We start from the raw sequence: 20,933 nt of genomic DNA, 5'->3' as shown, positions 1-20,933 counted from the left end.
TGTGGCTTAGGCCCTACTTGGGATATTTTTAAAAACTGGTAAAGAGAAAATCATTGCATGTAGGTGTCCCTCATCTTCTCCAAATCAGTGTGAGGATTCATCTAAAGTATCAAGTGCTCACTGAACGTCTGCCTGGTACACATCACTGCTCAGGTTCCCTAGGGCTGCAAAGATACACAAGCGGGAGTGTGCGGTCCAAAGGCTGTGCGTGAGAAAGACTCAAAGGAGAATGCAGGCTTTGTTTTGCATGCACACGCTTTCCCTGGTGAGAGGTCACAGGACAGACTGGAGCAGACAGTAGGACCAAAGCAGAGGCCCAGGGGTGAGGACACACATCATTGGCCGAGCAGAAAACTGACAGCCACTCAAGCTTATGCTTCATGGAGAAGATCCTTCTAGCTATGAACTTGTAAGGTCCTTGAGGACAAAGACCCTGAAAGACTTCTGTACCCACCTTCTTATTCCTCCTGACCTTGAGAGTTAACGCATAGCAGCCAGGACAAACCACCCTGTTATCTATAAGAGGCCAGCAGGTCTGTCATATTTCATACTTTGGAGAGGCCATACGGTCTGTCACAACGACACAATTTTCCTGGGGATGGTAAAAGCGGCCATAGATGAGATGTGAATGAATGGGTGTGACTGGGTTCCAATAAAATTTTACTGACAAAAGCAGCAGTTAGGAGTTCCCGTCATGGCTCAGTGGTTAACGAATCCAACTAGGAACCATGAGGTTGCGGGTTCGATCCCTGGCCTTGCTCAGTGGGTTAAGGATCCGGTGTTGCCATGAGCTGTGGTGTAGGTCGCAGACGCGGCTCGGATCCTGCGTTGCTGTGGCTCTGGTGTAGGCCGGTGGTTACGGCTCCGATTCGACCCCTAGCCTGGGAACCTCCATATGTTGAGGAAGCGGCAGAAGAAATGGCAAAAAGACCAAACCAAACCAAACCAAACCAAACAAAAAAGCAGCAGTCGATCAAATTTGAATTGTAGTTTGCCAACTCCTCTAGTAGGCTAATAATAAGTGCTTGTTGAATTGAGTCGAAAGGACATCATTTGATAACATGTGCATCTCACTTAAAAAAAAAAAACTTGAAGTTCCCGTCATGGCTCAGCAGTTTACAAACCTGACTAGGATCCATGAGGATGTAGGTTTGATCCCTGGCCTCGCTCAGTGGGTTAAGGATCTGGTGTTACTGTGAGCTGTAGTGTAGGTCGCAGAGGCAGCTCGGATGGCATCTGGTGTTGCTGTGGCTGTGGTGTCGGCTGGCAGTTGTAGCTCCAGTGGGATGCCTAGCCTGGGAACCTCCATGTGCCGCAGGTGCGGCCCTAAAAAGCAAAACACAAACAATAACAAAAAAACCCTCAAATGTGACCTGACAAAGTAAATAACTGCTGAACATGTTAAAAGAGTTATTTTCTATGCAGAAAGATTTCCATGGTACTCTTAACATACAATCTGTTATAGAAGCATATTTTAAAGAAGGGTCCCTTGCATAAAACCAGAATTTCTGTATCTTCTCCAATAAGCAAGATACTGCAGAGACACCATCTCTTTCCATGGCACCAGGCTCCAGAGGGCGCTAAAGGGGACAGAAATCTCTCTCTTCCTTTCACTGGTCTAGAGAAGAAGAGTGCCAGGAATCTGGAGGTGAGAACCAAGAGGACGGGGGGCAGGATTCTTTTGTTGGATGTGGCCTTGGGAGGGGACCAGCAGTGGCTGTTGAGCTGGCTCTAACCAGTGCGTCTAACCATGGAGGCCTCTGTTCATTGCTCTAATTTACTTCTTTGTTTTCATGGCAGAATAAACTCCAAATTCCAGGGGTCAACTAAGCGCCTGCCACTAGCTCCTGCGCGGCCAAAAAAAAGCTTGGTGTCATCAGTCAATGCCAACTAGTTAATAATGACCAGCCTCCTTGCTAATGGCCCGAGGCAGGGGTCCTTGGGCAGCAAAGGCTCTAGCAGAGAGACTTACAGGCAGCTGCATGGGAAGAATGGTTTGCAAGAAGCATTTCTGCTGGCCACGTTCAAGGGCGGATCCGCTCTGCTCAGCTTTTGAAGAAGGTAGTAATTAGTTTGATTCTCTTCGGTGCACATGGTGAATGCAGCAGAATCTGGCATTTGGAGGGCCACTGGAGGCTGTCCCTGTCCTCTTGACTTGCTTCAGGTTTATGTCTATAACTAAGAAATATCAAGACTGCAAGGCATTTCGGGGGGTCGTGTTCCACTCCCCCTGGGAGCAAAGAAACTTTCAAGTGTCAGGACTCCAGACAAAAAGAGGCCACCGTAGAGGAGAGCTGATAAGAATCCAGCTAGCGCTGGATCACACAGTGTCTCTTGCAAACTGCAGGTGGTGAGGACAACCACTAAACAGGAAGCTTCTGGAAGGCATCAATGTCATGCATCTTTGTATTTTCCCAGCATGGGGACCTACACACAGAGTTGCAGGGACAAAAATTTCCAGGCCTGTTTGTATGTGGTGGGCAGCGCTTCCCAACTGGTTAAATGCTGACATGCAGTGATGCTGTGGATGGGCCACAGGTGTGCTACCATTGATCCTTTCGGCCCTTGGGGCAGCCGGGAAATGCCTGGAGAAGATGTGCTTCCAGAGCCTGGTCCCCTCTGGTCAAGAAGGGACCTCCATTACCCCAGTGAGCAGAACAAATGCATTCATTTTCCATGTGTGCCTGAACAAAGTAACAAGTGAGAAAGCTTTGATCTGGGACACAAACCGAGAAAACAGCCTCAAAAGTCTGGATCTCACAACAAGCCGAGACTTGACTCCAGTTACTCTGTGTCCGGCGTCTCCCTGCCACCCTACAGCTATCACACTATACTGTCAACAAACAGCCACTGAAGCCAAATTGTTGTGATGGAGAAATCACCTGACTAAAAACTAGTGGAGAGTCAGAGGGTGTTGTCAGCACGGCTTGACAGGTGAGTGGGATGCTCAAAGCTGAAGTCACCTTAATGCCAGCAAACATAAGACGTTACCCCTAGAGCAGTGGTGTTCGTTCTGACCAGGACGTGCGGCAGGAGATATGTTTGACAGCGCAACCCAAGGCACACACGCGTGCTCATAGATAGTTTCACAGACAGTACTTATCCTTACTGTGTTTGATGGACACTGTTCGATTCGATTTTATTCTGTTCCATTAAAAAAAAAATTCTGGTCATGACCCTTTAAATTGATTTTGTGACCCACTAAATTGATTTCTCGACCCACTAATGTGTCATGACCGGCAGTTTGAAAAACACTGGCCTGACCCCATTCCAGCTCCCTCTCGCTCTGCGGAGAGGGGAACACGGAAGGTGAAGGTGAGATAAAAGAGTGGGATAAAAGCGCGGGGGACAGCGGGAGGAATGCCAAAAAGTGGACCAAGGAGTGAATGGGAGTGGAATGAGACAAAGGAGACATGGATGTCTGCGGAGTGGCTCTCAAGCTCCACATTGGCCATAGTTAGACAAGGAGCTTGCCCACCGGCTTTCATGGCCACAGCTGTGGTTACGCTAGCTGCTGGTCTGAAGATTTTCTCATCTGTCAGCACCATCTCAAATTCCTCACCATTGCTCCCACAGGGAATTTTTCACCTGCTGTTCAGGGATCTGGGCCCCAGAAAGATCTAGAAGCCATTGGGTAAATCACCCAGGAATAAAGAAACTCTCTGCAATGACTCTGCCTTTGCTGATGAACCAACACACAGTGGGCTCCATGGGCTTCTGAGCTGGGTCTAAACAAACTCTTGAGGACAAAAGAGGTGATTTCAGAAAGCATCAGGAAGGTGGAAATCGGAGATAGGAGTGAGAATAATTTATTTATTGATTTGTCTTTTTAGGGCCGCACCCACAGCATATGGAAAGTCCCAGGCTACGGGCTGAATCAGAGCTGTAGCTGCCGGCCTGCACCGCAGCCACAGCACCAGATCTGAACTGCATCTACGACCTACACCACAGCTCACAGCAACGCCAGATCCTTAACCCACTGAGCAAGGCCAGGGATCAAACCTGCATCCTCATGGATGCTGGTCAGATTCGTTTCTGCTGAGCCACGAAGGGAACTCCTGAGATGAGAATAATTTATGAAGCAGCTGCAAATTTGCACACTCCTAAGGCTAGCGGCTCTCTAAATAGTTTTGACTGCACCCCTGGTAGTGAAAATCAGTTTTTGAGCGTGCCCTACAAGCCTCGCATTTGCCAACAAAGAATATATGTGTTCTCCTTATTAACACCACTCCAGGATCAAATATATTCACAGTTAGGAAATAATGAAGATAAAGATAAAATACCATCTTAATTTTTATTTTCTATTATTTTATTATATATTACTTCTATTTTTCATTATTTATTTATTATTTTATTTTCTATTATTCATGAGTGATACAAACATTTTAGTATCACCAAGAAAATTATTATTAATGATGGAGACTATTGTATTAGGATTGGCTTCATTATTTTGGAAAATTCTTGTTTAGCAGTGAGTGATACGGGGTTCTGAGGCCTAGGGTTCAATTTATTTCAATACTTTGTTTAATGGCTGTCATAACAGGAAAAGACACCTCAGGTAGGCACAGAGAGGCAAAAAGCACACTGTTGGCTATGCTGACTAAATCAAGATATATTTTTTTTTTGGCTTCATGCACCAATTATGCGAAGATTGTTAAAATTTAGCTAGTAGATTTCCACCTTCTCTGATGTCAGTCAGGTGTTCCTTCAACTAATAAGTAGGTGCTGATTTTTTTATATTTTTTAACAAATGGGTAAAAACTCTCTGAAACTGTTTATTTCGAAGATTTTTACGCAAGGAGAAGATTCCGTTTCCAAATTTTCACAGTTTGGAGGTATGAGTTTTTGAAGTGTCACATTTCCTTATTATCAAATCTCCTAAAAGTGAAAATATTTCCAAACATCCTTTTTTTATTTCCCCAGAATGGTCTTCCCATGTTATAAATTCTCTCTGAAAGTAGTTAGTTTCTAACTCATCGTTAATACATTACCTTTATATGGAGGGGGCAGTTGAAATGTTTAATTTTTCAAAGTTATCAGCAAGGTGTCATAGTTCTGACAGCTGCTTGTCAGAACGGAAAAGGTCAGCAAATGAGGAACATTTTGCTTCTTTTTAAAGAAAAATCTTTATGTTCCCATAACCAGAAGACCTCTGTGTTGTATAAAGTTTTCATGCTCACTCCCATCTCATTACAAAATATTGTAAAGATTCTATTTAAAGGATTGTTTTTTTAAAGCAATATTGATAATACCAGTTGCATATAGATTGCAGATCTGCTGTTGTAGACTAAAGCTGAATCATCCAGCGAGCCCACTACTGTCTACGACCTGGGGACGTGGCCTTCTGCCCATGCCCTTCCTGACACCTAGATGGCTGATGTATAGACCAAGGCAGGAAAACAGTACCCAGTACCCACTGTATAGGAAACATGAGTGAAGTCTAATTTCTTCTTCCTCCCTCCCTTCTCCTTCTCTCTTTCTCTCTCTTTCTTTCTTTCCTTTGTTCCCTCCCTCCCTTCCTTCCTCCCCCCCCCCCATTCTTTCTCTTTCTGCTTTTTAGGGCCACACCTGCAGCACATGAAAGTTCCCAGGCTAGGGGGTCAAATCTGAGCTGCAGCTGCGGGCCTGCACCACAGCCACAGCAACTTGGGATCCAAGTCACATCTGCTCCCTACACCACAGCTCACAGCAATGCCAGATCCTTAACCACTGAGTGGGGCCAGGGAACGAAGCCACTTCCTCAGGCTTACTAGTCGAGTTTGCTACCACTGAACCACAACTGGAACTCTGTAATTTCTTTTTTAAAAAGAAAAAGAAATAGATGTTCTAACCACCTCTTCCCCTGCCCCATCTGATCATTCTTAATGTCAGTTAGTACTAAAAATGCATGTTAGGACCGCTGTGCTTGAGAAGCAAAAAAGGGTGCCAAGTGTCTAGAGTTTGTTCTTTGGAGATCTGGAGCAACATGATACACAAATGAATTGCCTCTTCTAAATCATTGTGCATTTAGGAATATTGGGTTATCAGCATTCATTTAATTGTTGAAGCTAGAGTAATGAAGATCTGAGAATAAACGAGGGTTTCTACATTAAGAATTAACCCGAGCAGATGCAAAGTGCTATAAGCCGTGAATCCCAGGTGAGAACCACATACATCTGAAGTGTGATGGTAGGTGAGAGGCAGAGGGTCAATGATTTTAATGAAATTAGTGACTTTCAGAGAAGGACAATGAATCGTAGATTAAGGCTGGGGCTAAGCTCAGAGCTGAAGAGGGCTCCACGTGCCTAGGAAGGATGAGAGACGGTCCTGGGAGCGAATAGGAGCTGAGCAAGCCTGAGGGCAGTGAGCTGGAGGGAGAGAACCTTGGCCCCAAAGTCCAGCTGTGACCTTGAGGCTCAGATCAAAAGAAGCCTCCTTTCCCCATCTCAGAAGCGTTGAGACCAAGAATTCAGTCTGTGCCTAGAGATGAAGCACTGAAGAAGAAACCAGGGTCAGTCTTAGAGCCAGGGAGAGCAGCTCGAGAAAAGGGAGAGAAGCTGGAAAAGCTGGCAAAGGATAAAAATGAAGTCTTTCTCAGTGGACATTGTGCTCTGGATGCTCCTGGCACAATGAATTCCATGGTCAAATGAGTCTGGGAGACATGACCTCCTAAATTTGCCACTGCACCCCCAGAGTAATCATAGGTATTAGTTAGTACACTGATGCTCTAAGAAATGCTGCTCGAGGTAACTGCTTAACTCAGATTTCCATTTCTCCAAGTACATGTGACCAAAGAAAGCCTTTTTTTTTTTTTTTTTTAATATCCTGCAAAATTTTGACTCTGAGAATCAGACCTGGCCTAACTGATGTTTAGAATGGTGCCGAGGCATACCAAGTGATTTCAATCAGACAGAAAAAGAGAAATATCATGTGATGTCACTTATAGGTGGAATCTAATTTTAAAAATGTTACAATGAACTTATTTACAAAACAGAAAGAGACTCATAGATTTCAAAAACAAATTTATGGTTACCAAAGGGGAAACGCAGGGAGAGGGAGGGATAAATTAGGGGCTTGGGATTAACGTACATACTCTGTTCTACGTAAAACAGATAACCGACAAGGACCTACGGCAGAGCACAGGGAACTCTACTCGATATTCCACAATAACCTCTAAGGGAAAAGAATCTGAAAAAGAGAGAATATGTGTACATATAACTGAAACACTTTGCTGTACACCTGAAACGAACACAACAGTGTAAATCAACTGCACTCCAACAACTTTTTTTTAAAGTGCTGTGGAGGCAGCAAGGGACACGTGGGCGGTCTCGGGTACACGTCACACTTCACATGTGTGCTTTTCGTGTCCAGAGACGTCCCCACCTTAATGAAAGTGAACATGCATCGCTACGTCCTGGGGTTTAAAGGGGGCTGCAAAGGAGTGGGGTTTTCCTTGAGGGGGTCTCTCCTTCAACCCCGAAGGTACCTACAGGTGTTCGTGGTGACTGCCTCCCAATGGAGGTATCTCAAGGGAGCGAATTGAGCACAAACAGTCCATTAGGACAGCCTCAGTGACCTTGGACTCAGGCTGGAAGGAGTCGCTGAGTGGGGAGTGTGGACTGTGGGAGCCGCCTGGGTTTGCTCTTGGCCCCAAATAACGGCCTGCCGGGTGCTGGAGGAGACAAGAGTGAGTGCATGAATGATGGAAGTAAAACTATTGTAGGTGGATTTTTTTTTCAATAAAATATAGGCACCCTTTAATAGACCAGCATACTAAAAATAATAAAGATGAACGCTAAGAGTCGTTGAGCCCTTGTTAAGTGCCGGGCACTACACTAAGAATTGTATATACATTTTCTAACTTACTCATTGTAACCGTTCAGGCAGTCAGCACCAGCCTATCCCCATGTTACTGTTGAGAAAACTTAAGTACTCAGAGATTAAATAATTTGCTCCAAGTCCTATAGGTTGAAAGTGGCAGAGCCAAGACCAGAAGCCAGGGCTGGTGGTTTCAGCTCATGCTGTGAACCCCCTCAAGTCACCCAGCAGATATTGATGCCTTCAGCACCAGCTCTGAGTCCTTTTCGAGGAGGATACACCTATTTCTATACCTGCTTCTCCACTCCTTCATTATTTTGCACAACTTTCTTTAAATATCCAGTCTCCCCCTCCACCAGCATGTACTCCCTTGTAATGATCACATTCTCTCTGAGTCAGTTTCAAATTCATGTCTCCATTGCCTACACGTAATATCTGAGATGCACTTAAGAGACTCAGATCAGATATAATTCTGCCATTTGTAATTTCTACTTTTATACCTATATTGTGTTTAGCAAAGTCATGTGACATCACTCATACCAACCAGTCATCCTGAACAATGGCACAAATTAACACACATCTATTTACTGTTGAAAACATCTCATCAATATTCAAACTGAGTACACAATTTACTTAAGCATCCAGGATTTGTCCTTTTCTGCACAACCTCAAGCACAAGACAGCCCATGGAACTTAACCACTTCCGTTCAGATGCCATCCCTGAAGGAAGGGGAGAGGGCTGGGATTGTAGGAGTTTAGCTTCTGTCCACACCCACCCTGTGTAAGGGGATGGGAAGCGCACAGAGTTGAGGCTTGTCTTGGGAAGCACCCCAAGAGCTCTGGCCTCTAGACCAGAGTCCTGGTGATATGAACCCCAACCCACGAGGAGAGTGTGCCCTTTGGACCAGCATTTGCCTTAACTGCACAAGGAGGTTGGGGTTCCAGGATAATCCCACTCTCTTTTCACTATCTTTAGACTGGAGTTTGTACCCACCTCACTCCTCCAGCTTCCAGAACTGCCTTCCTCTGCTCTTATCCATTCTGCACAGTGCCCCGCCCTGTGCTGGCCATACAGTGCGCACTTAATAAACACTCTTGGGAGGGGCCTGAAAGGTAGCAGAGACACAACCCTCCCACCCCTGCCCTCTCTGCCCGCCCTGTGGAGTCTCCGCGTGGGCTTCCATGTGCACTGTTACAGGTGGTTGTCTTTATACAGGTACTTCAAGTGCCATGAAAGTATTGCGAGACCCTGGCACCCAGTGGAGAGGAGATCTGACTGCCAGGGCAACTGTGGGAGACAGAGGCTCAGTGGACTCAGGGTCAGAAAGCTGCCTAGATGTTTCCCTAATCACCTGGCCCTTGGATTTTCTGTCTTTCCTCCCGCTCTTCCCCCGACCCCACCCTGCCTTTACGTACGAGCTTTTCTTCTCTTGTTCAGGGCACAGAGAAGAACAAGCCATTTTCCTGTTTGCCCTGGAAGTCCTGACAGGTGGGGAGCCAGAAGCTATTCAGGTGCCCAGTCTGTGATAACCTCAAGCCTAAACTAACTTCCTTCCCCAGAGCGGAAGAAGAGCTACAAAGAAACCCCACCAAGCCCTGCAGAGGGGCCCACAGCTCTGTCTGACCGGGGTCCAGCCCTCAGTCTCCTGGACTCGGCACTAACAGGTGTGAACACTCAGCCTTTTCTGGGGGATCTTGAAATGGACTGGGGGTGCCAGGGAATCCTGGGGAGCTGGAGGCCAGAGCTGAACTGGCCCTTAGCCCCCTAACAAACAGTGGTTTGTCCAGGCATCCCTACCCCGGCAGCAATCACTCCCTAAGAGAGGTGGTAGTGAGATAGTAATGATGATGCCGCCTGCACAGGGTCCTTTGCATGCACTGCCTTCAATCCTAAAAGCCCTGAGCACAGGTTATCAGCATTTGCATTTTCCACATGAAGAAACCAAAGCCTCAACTGCCTGAGTGACTTGCTCTGGGAGTCAGAGCTGGTGAGCGCCAAGGGCCGAGATGAAATCCCAAGTTCACGGCCTATTAATGACCATCCTGTAGTCTCCATTCTACTCACATTTCTGCCTCCCAGTCACTCCCATGATCGTCTGAGAAAAGTCAGGCCACTGTCACTTTTTTTTTCCTCTTCAGGAGGCTCTGAACTCGACCCCATTCAGATGTTAGAATGGTGCCTCTATGAGTGACCCTTAGAAGTCTGTTGGAGGCGTGTGGGGGTGGTGGGGTGCCTCTCTGCCTATTCCCTTTATGGGGTATCCTGGCTATGCCTGGAGTCCCATGTACCCCAAGATGTTCTAGGACAGAAGGGGGCTCTTGTCCCAACTTGCATCAGGCTGGAACTTAGGAAGAACAAGCAAAGGGCCCTCCTTCATGGGGCAGTGGGGCAATTCTGAATTCTTGTCACCCCGTTCAGCCCAGCCCACCCCACCCCCATCAAGTCCTTTCCATGCCTAAGGCTCGTTTTTGTGGCGGAGGATTGCGGTACAGACTGTCCTGCTGGGAAGACGCAGAGATGAAGCGCATCGCTCGGTCCCACGGTCCTCGCTGGAAAAGAGTCTGGAGCAGACCTTGCAGTAGGAGCCAAGCCAGTTCTGACTTGGCTCCTCTGCCAACCTGCTGTGTGACTCTGGACAAGCCAGTTACCTCTCTGAGCTTCAGTCTGCTCATCAGTCGCAGCGGGTAAAAGAGAGCAGGAGAGAATTGGGCCTGATACGCCTTGAGGACTTTCCGAGCTCTTAGGTCTTTGACGCTATGGAGAACCAGGTCCCAGCACGAAAGTGTGTAGGAAACTGGAGCAGGACCTCTTTTCCCCTATCCGAGTCCCTCCTGGGGACGACCTGCCTCTGTGAGGAGGAAGGGGAAGGGGAACGCCTCTGTCCTGACACCCAGGAACCTTCAGGATCAGCTCCAGGCACATGGGAAGGCTCCCGCCTAGGTGAAATTGGGTGAAGCGCGGCAACAGCTTTTCTCTCTTTGCGAATGCCTGAGGTGGCTTGTGTGCTGTCATTCACTCTCAGGCCTTCGCTTCAAGTCCCCTCTCCCAGGAGCTATCAGAAACAGCCCCGTCTGGTGCCGAGAGCAAATGTCCAAGTGGGCTTGTCACAGTGTCAGCCATCCGGATGGAAACTGGAACAGACAGCTGGGCTGCAGGCTGCAGGGGCTGCAGGAACGACAGGTGCTTGGGGACCCAGTGACAAGGGGGTAGAATTGTTCCTACGGGAGCCCAAACCCTTGGGCAGCAGGAACCATCTCCACGACTGCAACTCAAATGAGACCTGTGCCCACGGATCTCTGAGATGGTCAGACCTGACCCTGGCTAAACTCGGAACATCCTGGGAGGCAGGCAGGGCAGGGAGGGACGCTGAGGCACAGAGGAAAAATCTCTGTCCCCTTATCATATGGAGGGTCCTTGGCAGAGGCACCATCTAGGGAGGAGTCCAAGTTCCCAGGCACGTGAGCCTGTCTGCCTTGAACCCCAATACCACCTTCTCCTGAATTGTGATTCCCCTGAAACTCACAACGTGGTACAAATCACTCTCAAAGCATCCTCTCACTAATCCCTCCTACCCACCATGCAGACTTAGCCACGTCTCAATTTCACAACCCCAGGCAAAGAGCTTGCAAAGAATACAAGGGACAAGGAACATGCCTCTTCCCTTTGACCGCTCTGTTCAAAATTTCAAGCCTTTTCTCTTTCTTTCTCTTCCTTCCTTCAAAGGCTGCACCTGTGGCATAGGTTAGGGGTCAAATCAGAGCCATCGCCACTGGCCTATGCCACAGCCACAGCCACGCCAGATCCCAGCCATGTCAGCGACCTACACCACAGCTCAGGGCAACACCAGATCCTTAACCCACTGAGCGAGGCCAGGGATCCTCATGCACACAATGTCGGGTTCTTAACCCACTAAGCCACAATAGGAACTCCCTTTCACCCAGACCAGTTTTCCCAGTCCCCCACTACTGGCTCCATAGCATTTATCACCAGCTAACCTCCTACAGGACTTATTGAGCAGACTGCTCTTCTTGGCTGCTTCCTCTTGCTGAAACTGCAAGCTCCGAAAGCTGAGATATTTATGTTTCTTCACTGTTGAAACCCCAGTGCCTCGGCTGGTGATTGACACACAGTAGGTGCTTAGTGAATATCTGTTGCGTGAATGAATGAATTGGGCTTGGGTGATTCCTTATACAGTAAAAGGGCCCTCGTTACTTCGCTGCCGGATTAGGCTGGAGAGCCAAGCAGAGCTGCCGCTGCCTGGCCCCACTTTCCTCGGTAATGCCCACCACAGGCCTGGGAGAGACCTGTGTCCTGGTTCACAGTTGAGACTAGAGTGCCACTAGCTCATGCAGGGCACGTAAGCTATGACATCCCCAGGTAACTGGGAGCTGACCCACTTCAACATACAGCGCAGGAGAGATGGCTTTGGCCCAGACGCAATGGCAAGTCTATCTCCAAAGCAGGAATTCGTGTTTAAGGCCTCTGGCTCCTAGGCAGGGGGGAGCTGCTGCGTGGGATGCAGGGATGCTGAAAGTCACTGAGAAAGCCGCCACGTGCTCTGGGGCCTCTCAAAGAAGAGACTGGCCTTGTGGGAGGAACAGCTGCTTCTCCTACCCCCCATAGGGGGTCGCTCCAGGGCACCTGAGGACGGCCCAGGCTCTGCCGCATCATCTCATCTGTCTGCCTCGCTGACATTTCCTCTCACTTCCCTCCCATCAGTTTGGCAGGTTTTTATCACACTGGTTTCAGTGCGTATAAACCTTCCCTTGGGAGAACTGCAGTTGTAGTAAATACACACCACATACACACACGCAGATGCGAACCAAGCAAGGAACGGATGGAGACACAGACAGAGACAGACACAGGGGAAGGCATGTGAGAGTGTATGTGCGTGCTAACACGCACGCATGCATGTGTGTACACACACACACACACACTCCCTAGGGGAGATGTCCAGAGCCATGCAGAGGAAAGGAAAAGACAGAAACATAATCCGGCGCTGCAAGACACAGGCAGACCCTGATGAAATGACACTGATACCTAGCAGGGCGCCCTCAGCCACTCTGCGAAAAAGTGTACATGGGAAGCAAGCCTGCTGGATGAGAAACAGAGAGGAACTCACACAGCCACACCAACAGAAACAATATCCCACCTAGAGCATTACTCAGCTGGCCAATAATTGTACCATAGCTCCCATGGCTCTTATGACTCAGGACCTTCCTAGGATTGTGGTCGTTCTGTGCCAGAACCGAGGACGAAGGCCAAACATTTATTCTTATTATAAATCACAATATCACACCTAGGGCTATGACACATGACCAGCACATCATGTGTATGGTAGTATGAATAAGAGAGGCAAAGTGGGCTCTTTAAGGGTAACCAGCGAGTTTACATATATGAAAACACAAAGCAAAAAACAGTTCAGGACAGGGCGAATGTCACGGCGGTGCCGAACAGATGCCTGACGTTGGGGGAACACTTTCTTTTTGTAATCTTTTAATTATGTGAGTTCGGACTTGGGAAATTAAGAGAAGCAATACATCGTGTGTATCAGCCTTTCCGATTCCAATTCTGGTTCCGTGAAGACACGGGGGATGCATTCATTCACGCATCAAATGATGACCAAGGGCTTTAAGGTGAGGTTGAGGCGGGCAAAGAAGACACAGGGCTGATGACAGTCTAACTGGAGGACAAGACAAGAAAGTCATCACAACTTGGACTGAGAAGAGCCACCACAGAGGTGGAAGGAAGAGCTCCCTTTAAGGGAGAAGAAAACATTAGCCAGCTGAGAAGGTGCAGCGCCTTTCAGGCAGAGCCAACATCATTGCTGAGCGTGGACCCTCGGCCTGAAGTCTCCGCCTGCAAAGTGTTCGGATCTGTCTTGGCTGGGACTGAGCCACCAGCAGACGGGAGGATGGCAGGGGCTGGTCCTGGGTCTGGTATCTCCACATATATTTACCAGCCAGCTCTTGCCCAGGCAGAATGGCAGGCTGTGGGGTTTTGATTAGCTCTCCACTGGGACCGGATCCCTAAGGAGCCTGCTTCAGCCTTGACCTGGACTCCTGAACGCCACCCAGATAGGTCACCCAGAATCTTGATGCCACCACCTGCCCCACTCCACACGCAGCCAGTTCCAGACACTCCTGTCGCAACGTCATAAGCCTAGGAGCCTCCATTTATCAAGCCCTTGGTCTGTGCCAGGCTTTGGTCATGCCAATTACAAGCATTAGGTCACTGGAGCCTCGGAACAACACTGCTGGATTTTATGATAAACTCCATGGGCCACTTGAGACCAAAGAATCTTAAACAGGTTAGGAGCGTCCCAAGATCTCACTTAGTAAGTGGTAGAACCGAGGTTCGTGCTCAGATACCCCGACACTGAGGCCTGTTCGCTTACCCAACATGCCATATCAACACTCCCCACAAATAACCGGCATCCCAGTGGATGCCCTTGCTCGCCCAGATGTCGGGGCCTGGCACTGTGACTTGGGGGGCCGGCCACCCCTCCTCTGTGAGGAGCAGCCCCACAGTGGGTGAAGGCCCTGACTCTATCCCCTCCTGCCTCCCTCTCGACCCCCATGGGCCTGCAATCCAGCGCTCCCAGCATGCCCACTGCCACACCGGAGCAGGTCCTGACCACTGATGCTCTCAGGGAGGTGGGACACTGAGGTCAAGGTGCTCAGAATCCCAGCTCAGCTGTTAGAGGGGGCTCCCCGGAGCTTTGATACTTTCCTCTTTGGAAAGTCCCAGCTTCAGAAATTCTGGCTTTCAGGTCTCTTAAGAAATCTTGAAACCTGCAATGCCTGTGGAGGGGTCTTCTCCAAAGGATGCGTTCCACTAAGGAAAGCTGCTTCCCCTCAGCCTCTAGGGCCTTGGAGGTGGGCGGAGGGAGCGGGGAGAGGGGGGCCCCCCTGCAAAGGAATAAGAAATGAAGGCACAGGAGCTGCTTCATTCCAGTCCTGACTCCCGGCATAAATGCCCCCCTCTCGGCCCCACAGCAGGCCGTTCCCAAGTATGGCAGCCTCGACGGGGGTACCACAATGAGTCCCAGTGTGGCCGAATGGGGGGTCCCACCCCACGAGAAGATGTCATCAAGCTCTGGGGAGGGTGGGGCTGCTGCAGGCTGCCAAGACATAATGCACAAGCCCTGTGGGTGGCATAATGTGGTATTTATCTCCCCCACTATGCAGAGAGGGGGACAGGCGGAACAATCCAGACTCTGTCAGCAAGGTCCTCTGGGGAGTTCAGGCCACGCTAATGAAGATGAATAAGACCAGGGAATCTGCCTTGGCTGCTCAGAGCGAACGTATACATATTCATGGGCTGGAGGGACAGCTTCCAGAATGACCCGTCCTTCACAGAGCTGACGGACAGGGGCAGAGGTATGGCAGTGCTAAGCCACGCCTGGGGTGGGGTGTGTCTTGCAGGCTGTGAATTAGGGCACCCCACAAAATACCCTTAAATATATGGAGAGAACGCTACCCAATATTCTGTGATCATCTATGTAGGACAAGAACCTGAGAAAAAGAATGTATATGTGTATGTGCGACTGGGTCACCCTGCTGTACAGTAGAAAATTGACAACACTGTAAACCAACTATCATGGACAAAATAAAAAACATTTTAAAAAAAGAATCTTAAGGAGAACGGACACATGTACATGTATGACCGAGTCACCCTGCGGTACAGTAGCAATGATCTCAACCTTGTAAATCTACGATACTTCAACAAAACTGAAAAAATTAGAGAGTTCCTGTTGTAGCTCAGAGGGTTTACGAACCCAACTAGCATCCATGAGGATGAAGGTTCGAACCGGGGCCTCAGTCAGGGGGTTAAGGATCTGGCGTTGCTGTGAGCTGTGGGGTAGGTTGAAGATGTGGCTTGGATCTGGCATTGCAGTGGCTGTGGCAAAGGCTGGCAGTTGCAGCTCTGATTCGACCCCTAGCCTGGAAACTTCCTTATGCTGCATGTGTGGCCCTAAAACTCTAAACAAAAACAAAAACATTTTAAATGTATGACATTTCCAAGGTGAAATGTTTTCCTTTGCCTGTTGCAAACACAAGTCCTGGTCTGAACTTAGGAGCCCCCGAAGAACTTAGTTCTCAGCCGAGTTCCAGAAGCAAACGCAACCTTGCTACCTCCTACTTCACATCGGCTCACAGCAATCCCCACAGCCACCGTCTGGGTTCTGGCTGCCGTCGCCTCGTGGGATTTGCTGGGGGTCCCATGTTAGAGCACACGTGAATTCTCAGGACACACGCTACAGCTTCTCACCTCACGCATGTGGACCCTGTTGTCTTATCTTTTTTTTTTTTTTTTTTTTTTTAGGCTGCACCCACGGCATATGGAGGGTCCCAGGCTAGGGGTCAAATCGGAGCTATAGCCATTGGCTATACCACAGCCACAGCAACATGGGATCCGAGCCATGTATGTGACCTACACCACAGTTCACGGCAACCCCAGATCCTTAACCCATTGAATGAGCCCAGGGATCACACCTGCGTCCTCATGGATACTAGTCGGGTTCATTACTGCCGAGCCACAGTGGGAACTCCGACCCTGTTTTCTGGATTTCCATCCATCTGACTCTTCCTTCAACTAAGTTTTTTAGGCAACAAATCCTTTCCCACCATAGACGTCCAGGGTCCGGGCAGGTGATCTTGGTAGATTACACGGGGCGTAAGGAAATCTGGGCCATGGGCATCTGTACCACGTTTCTTCAAAAGAGCAACTGCTGGCCCCACACTAGACACACTGTCATCTGAAGTTAGTGGATTTGTTCTCGGCTCACAGACCTTTTGCTCTTTGCAATGTTTCATTCCCCGTTTCAGCGGGCTCAGCCTCCGTTCCCAGGCAGCAAATTGGGAAGGATGCACACGGAGCCAAATAAATCACATGCCTTCTCTGCGGCCGGCCTCCCGTAGGTTTCCGGAGCCACCGGCCAGTCTTCGGCTGCAAGACGAAGGTGCAGCAGAACTTGGGGAGCCTTACCTGCCTTTCCGACATGATGTAGAGCTGCTCGTGGTCCTTGGAGAAGGCCATGTCCCGGAGGACTGGGCCGGGCTCCACCACCTGCACCGTCTCATACTGCAGGGCGTTGCCCCTGGGCCCGTCTACTCGGATCTGTAGAGAAGAGGAAGAAGAGAGCCAGGGTGAGTTCAGACGGTGCTCTGCCCGCAGTCCCGCTTCAGCCCAGAGCCCTCGCGGTGGGCAAGGGAGAGGCAGCAAGCTCTGCTGCCACGGAGCCCAGACGCCAGGCCCAAAGGAGCAGGGGTGGGACATGCCCACTGTGGGGATGGCAAAGGGGCACGGTGGGGAGACCAAAGCTGGCTGCGCTGAGAATGTGGTGTTCTTCTCCTGACCCACGGTGTCTCAGGCTGGCGGCTTTGAGGCCTTGCTTGTACACCTTAGGAGAGGAGGACGGGGCTGATGTCGTGGAGAGGCATCGGGATCAGGAGCAGGGGGTAAGTGGATAAGCCTCAGGTCAGAGCATCGTCTTGTAAGAGCAAGGCCATGTGATCTTACATGTTTGTCAGCAGAAACGCATCTGGATGTGAGGATGCGGGCTGATTCTCTGAAACCGCAGCCCAGTAAGGCTGCTGCACCTTGGGGGGACTTGTCCAGGATCCAACCCCAGAAATTTCACACCAAGTGGGCTTGTTCTGACCATTAACCCAACCCACGGGCTTATGTCTCCGATTTTGGCATGGTCGTAGGGTCCTCAAACCTCCTAGAATTTCGATTCACGTCCCCAGGGGAAGGGGAGGTGGGTATTTCAGGAAAAGGTGTCTGGGGCATGAGTTATTCTCAGTCTTCCAAGGACACTTAGCAGCCTAGGTCGTCCCTGGGCCATTTATCAGTCCTTCCTTCATAGAACTGCCCGGACAATGTGGAGACAATCGGCAAAGACTTTAGTCCACACGCCCCAAGACTGAGGACGTATCTAGAAGAGACGGCGCCTTCCCAGGCCCACGTGATGCTTGTCTGGCCCTGGGGGTTGGCTCATCACGAGTCTGAGCTAGATTTGCCACGAGCACGGCGCAATGCTAATAACACCGTCCATCCAAGTCAGGCGCAAACATTACCAAGGGTGGAGAGTGAGGACAACGCCAGAGGGAGACGGGAGGAGGCACAGCCAGGGGATCGCCAGCCCTGATTGGATGTCAGTGGTATGAATGTCTGTAAGATACTGCAGTGTCATTTTAGCGATTTTAATATCAAAACTAAGGGGAAAAAAGACATATACCAAATATTCCTATTATATACTCATTTTTAATTTTCATATTTATGAGATCAGGGAGAATAGCAGAGTGATTCAGAGGAACTCAGTTATAGAAGGGAAACTGTTTTTTTTTTTTTTTTTTTTTTCTTTTTTTAGGCTGTACCTGTGGCATATGGAGGTTCCCAGGCTAGGGGTCGAATTGGAGCTTTAGCTGTCGGCCTCCACCACAGCCACAGCAACGCCGGATCTGAGCCGTGTCTGCGACCCACACCACAGCTCAGGGCAATGCCAGACCCTTAACCCACTGAGTGAGGCCAGGGATCAAACCCGAATCCTCATACACACTAGTGGGATTTGTTTCCCCCGCTCCACAGCGGGAACTCCCAGGGAGGCCACACTAATGACATGACTTTATCCGGGAAGTCTGCTGCCCCTTGTTTCTGTTGAACTCACCACACTCTGACACCAGGGGAGTTTGTGACTTCTATGTTTGATTTTAGGTTTGTGCCAGCCTGTTTGCTGGCCCTCCTCTTCAGCATGGTTTTGCAGCCCTTCCTAGATGTCAGATACTAGGAGATAATTTTGCACATAATTGCTTATTGCCATAGCCCTCTCAATCCTATGGGTTTCGAGTCATTTGTCCTGGCTGGCACAGCCCCTCCAGCACTCATTCCACCCTCTCTCACCTTTTGGGTGGGATTGGACCTACCCTCTGCTTCCTGGGGTGGTCTTCCACAGGCAGAAAGCCAATCAGTTTAATCTCACTTTCTTGAGATGGAGAGCGATGGAGAGAAAGCAGACCCAGAGAAACAGGTAGCTCTAAGAACTGTAGGCAGCCTTCATGTCATAGGGGGTGAGGTGGGGGAGGGGAGCTGGAGCCACAGAGATGGAAAAACGTTGGTCACTGGTGATGTCCCTGAGCCAAGGAATCAAAATAACCCCGAAATCTGCTACGTGTCGGGAGTTTCTAGGTATTCAGGATATTTCCTTGTTGTTAAAGCAATAAAAGGGATTTCTGCAACATCAAAAGCCCTAACTGATAGACTGAGAGACAGATGAGGAAAATGGGATGCAGTACATTAAACAAGAGGCCTGCGCTATAAAATCTGTAGACAGAATGAGAATCCAGCTGACTCTGAAATCCATGTCTTTCCAACCACTCGTTGCACGAGGGGACCGTGTTCCTTGATGGGTTTCATGGCTACCCCTTGGGGGTGCCACCGAAAGGTGGGGGGTGGGGTGGGGGGCTGAGTCGGTGTGTGCAAGCAGCCATTCCTGATTCTGAAGCTGAAACCCTTGAGCTTGACAAACGGTTATTTTAAAAATGAAGAAATAAATCAATGAAGTTCAAACTCTTCTTTGTGGATTTTCCATTAAGCTCCGGAAAACAACAACAGCAACAAAAGGAATTAAAAGGAGATATGTTTAGCCTTGAAAATCAAAATGCCTTGGATTCCAATAGCCCTCCTCCTTCTGTCCCCACCCCCAAGCCACCAGATGTCCACCCTGGCCAGGGCCCTCCTTAATCAGAATGAAACGGCAGCTCATGCAAAAACCAATTGGGATTACCACCCAAGTCTGACCGCGCGGTGATGGCCTTGGCCCCCAGCCCAGCTGGGCTTCATCCCCAGCTGTGAATCACCCCTGGAGCAGCAGCATGAGAGTGACACCATGCAGCCTGGCTGGTTTCCAGTCCCTTAAGGCCGCTGGCTGGAGCAGGCACCCCTGGGGAATCCTAGAAGACAGACCCCAATCAGTGCCCTATGGTCTGGTCCCCAGGGGAAACTGCATTCACTGCCTGGATATTCACCTTGATCATTTGGCTCCAATGTCCCTGCTCTTTAGGATGAAGTGATGTGCTGGATGCAGGTGGACCTCAAAGGAAACTTGGCAAAGTGGGCAGGGACAGAGGAGTGGACCAGGGAGCACCGACAGGGTATGTTTACCCCGGCCGGGGAGGCAGGATGGGGTGAAGGCCCCTATCCTGCCCACTCCACCAGGGCGGGAAATCAGTAACTGAATCAGTAAATGATCACCCCATCCCACCCCAATCCACCACTTGTTCCAGAAAACAGAAAGGAAAGCATCCATTCATCCACCTGCTGAAAGAATCTCACACAAGACAGAAGGAGCTCGTGGTGGGATGTGCTGTATGATGGACAGTCATAATGTTGAGGTAGGCTGGACCAGCCTCTGGCTCTCAGACCATCACACAAACAACAGCCACAAGAACTATTAGTGATTGAGTGGCTGCTGTGTGACACTGAGCAGCTGCTATGTGACAGGTGTGATGCTAGACATTCTACATGTATTTGCCTTCTAATTTAAATCCGATAACTCCTTAATATTATCCCATTTACAGGCGAGGCACAGAGAGGTGTAATACCTTGTTCATGGTCACACATCTAGCGATCGGCATGGTCTTGACCCTTACCGGGGTCTGACCACTTCCAGCGTCCGCTCTTCAGTGTACTTACTACATCGGTGCCTGCTGAGCCAGGTCCTACTGGTTATAGAAACCTGCATCTCTTCAAGGAGTGAAAGTAGTTAATGTTAAACAAGCACCACCCCGGGAGCCTGGAGGAACCATGTCTCTATCTACCGAGTCCTTCTGGGAAAGAATCATGCATATGAATGAAAAAGATGCTGTTGTAAATTTTCAAAATAACGATCCCTTATATTTTTGTTTTATACCTTGCTGAGAATGTTATTGTTAAATAACATTGTCTCATCTGATGGCTGTAAAATTTTTACGATGTTGACTGCCAGCGTGATGATTCTCACTTTACCAATGAAAAAGCTGAGATAGGAGCTGTTCAGTGCCTCGTCGAAAGTTGCGTGATAAACCAATGACAGGACTAGAACCCAGGTCTGATCCCGAGCTCAGAGCTTGCCGCTATTTAAATTTGCCAA

At 49.2% G+C, this 20,933-nt stretch overlaps 1 protein-coding gene across 4 annotated transcripts in view; it reads right to left on the bottom strand.

Annotated features, from left to right (window-relative positions):
• Positions 1–20,933, bottom strand: part of PLXNA4 (plexin A4) — a 628,886-nt gene that overhangs the window by 149,739 nt on the left and 458,214 nt on the right. For all 4 annotated transcript variants that reach the window (XM_085005420.1, XM_085005418.1, XM_021078937.2 and 1 more), the window contains one exon: positions 16,790–16,921. In XM_085005420.1, coding sequence (XP_084861546.1) covers positions 16,790–16,921 — 132 coding nt within the window. The remainder of the gene's footprint in view (positions 1–16,789; positions 16,922–20,933) is intronic.

This window comes from Sus scrofa, chromosome 18 (assembly GCF_054392235.1).
Source record: "Sus scrofa isolate SSC_HxYL_T2T_F1_AM1 chromosome 18, Sscrofa_HxYL_maternal_Yorkshire_Landrace_v2.0, whole genome shotgun sequence".
NCBI classification, from domain to species: Eukaryota; Metazoa; Chordata; class Mammalia; order Artiodactyla; family Suidae; genus Sus; species Sus scrofa.
Note: the sequence above shows the minus strand (reverse complement) of the source record. Positions and strands in the feature narration are given on the sequence as shown.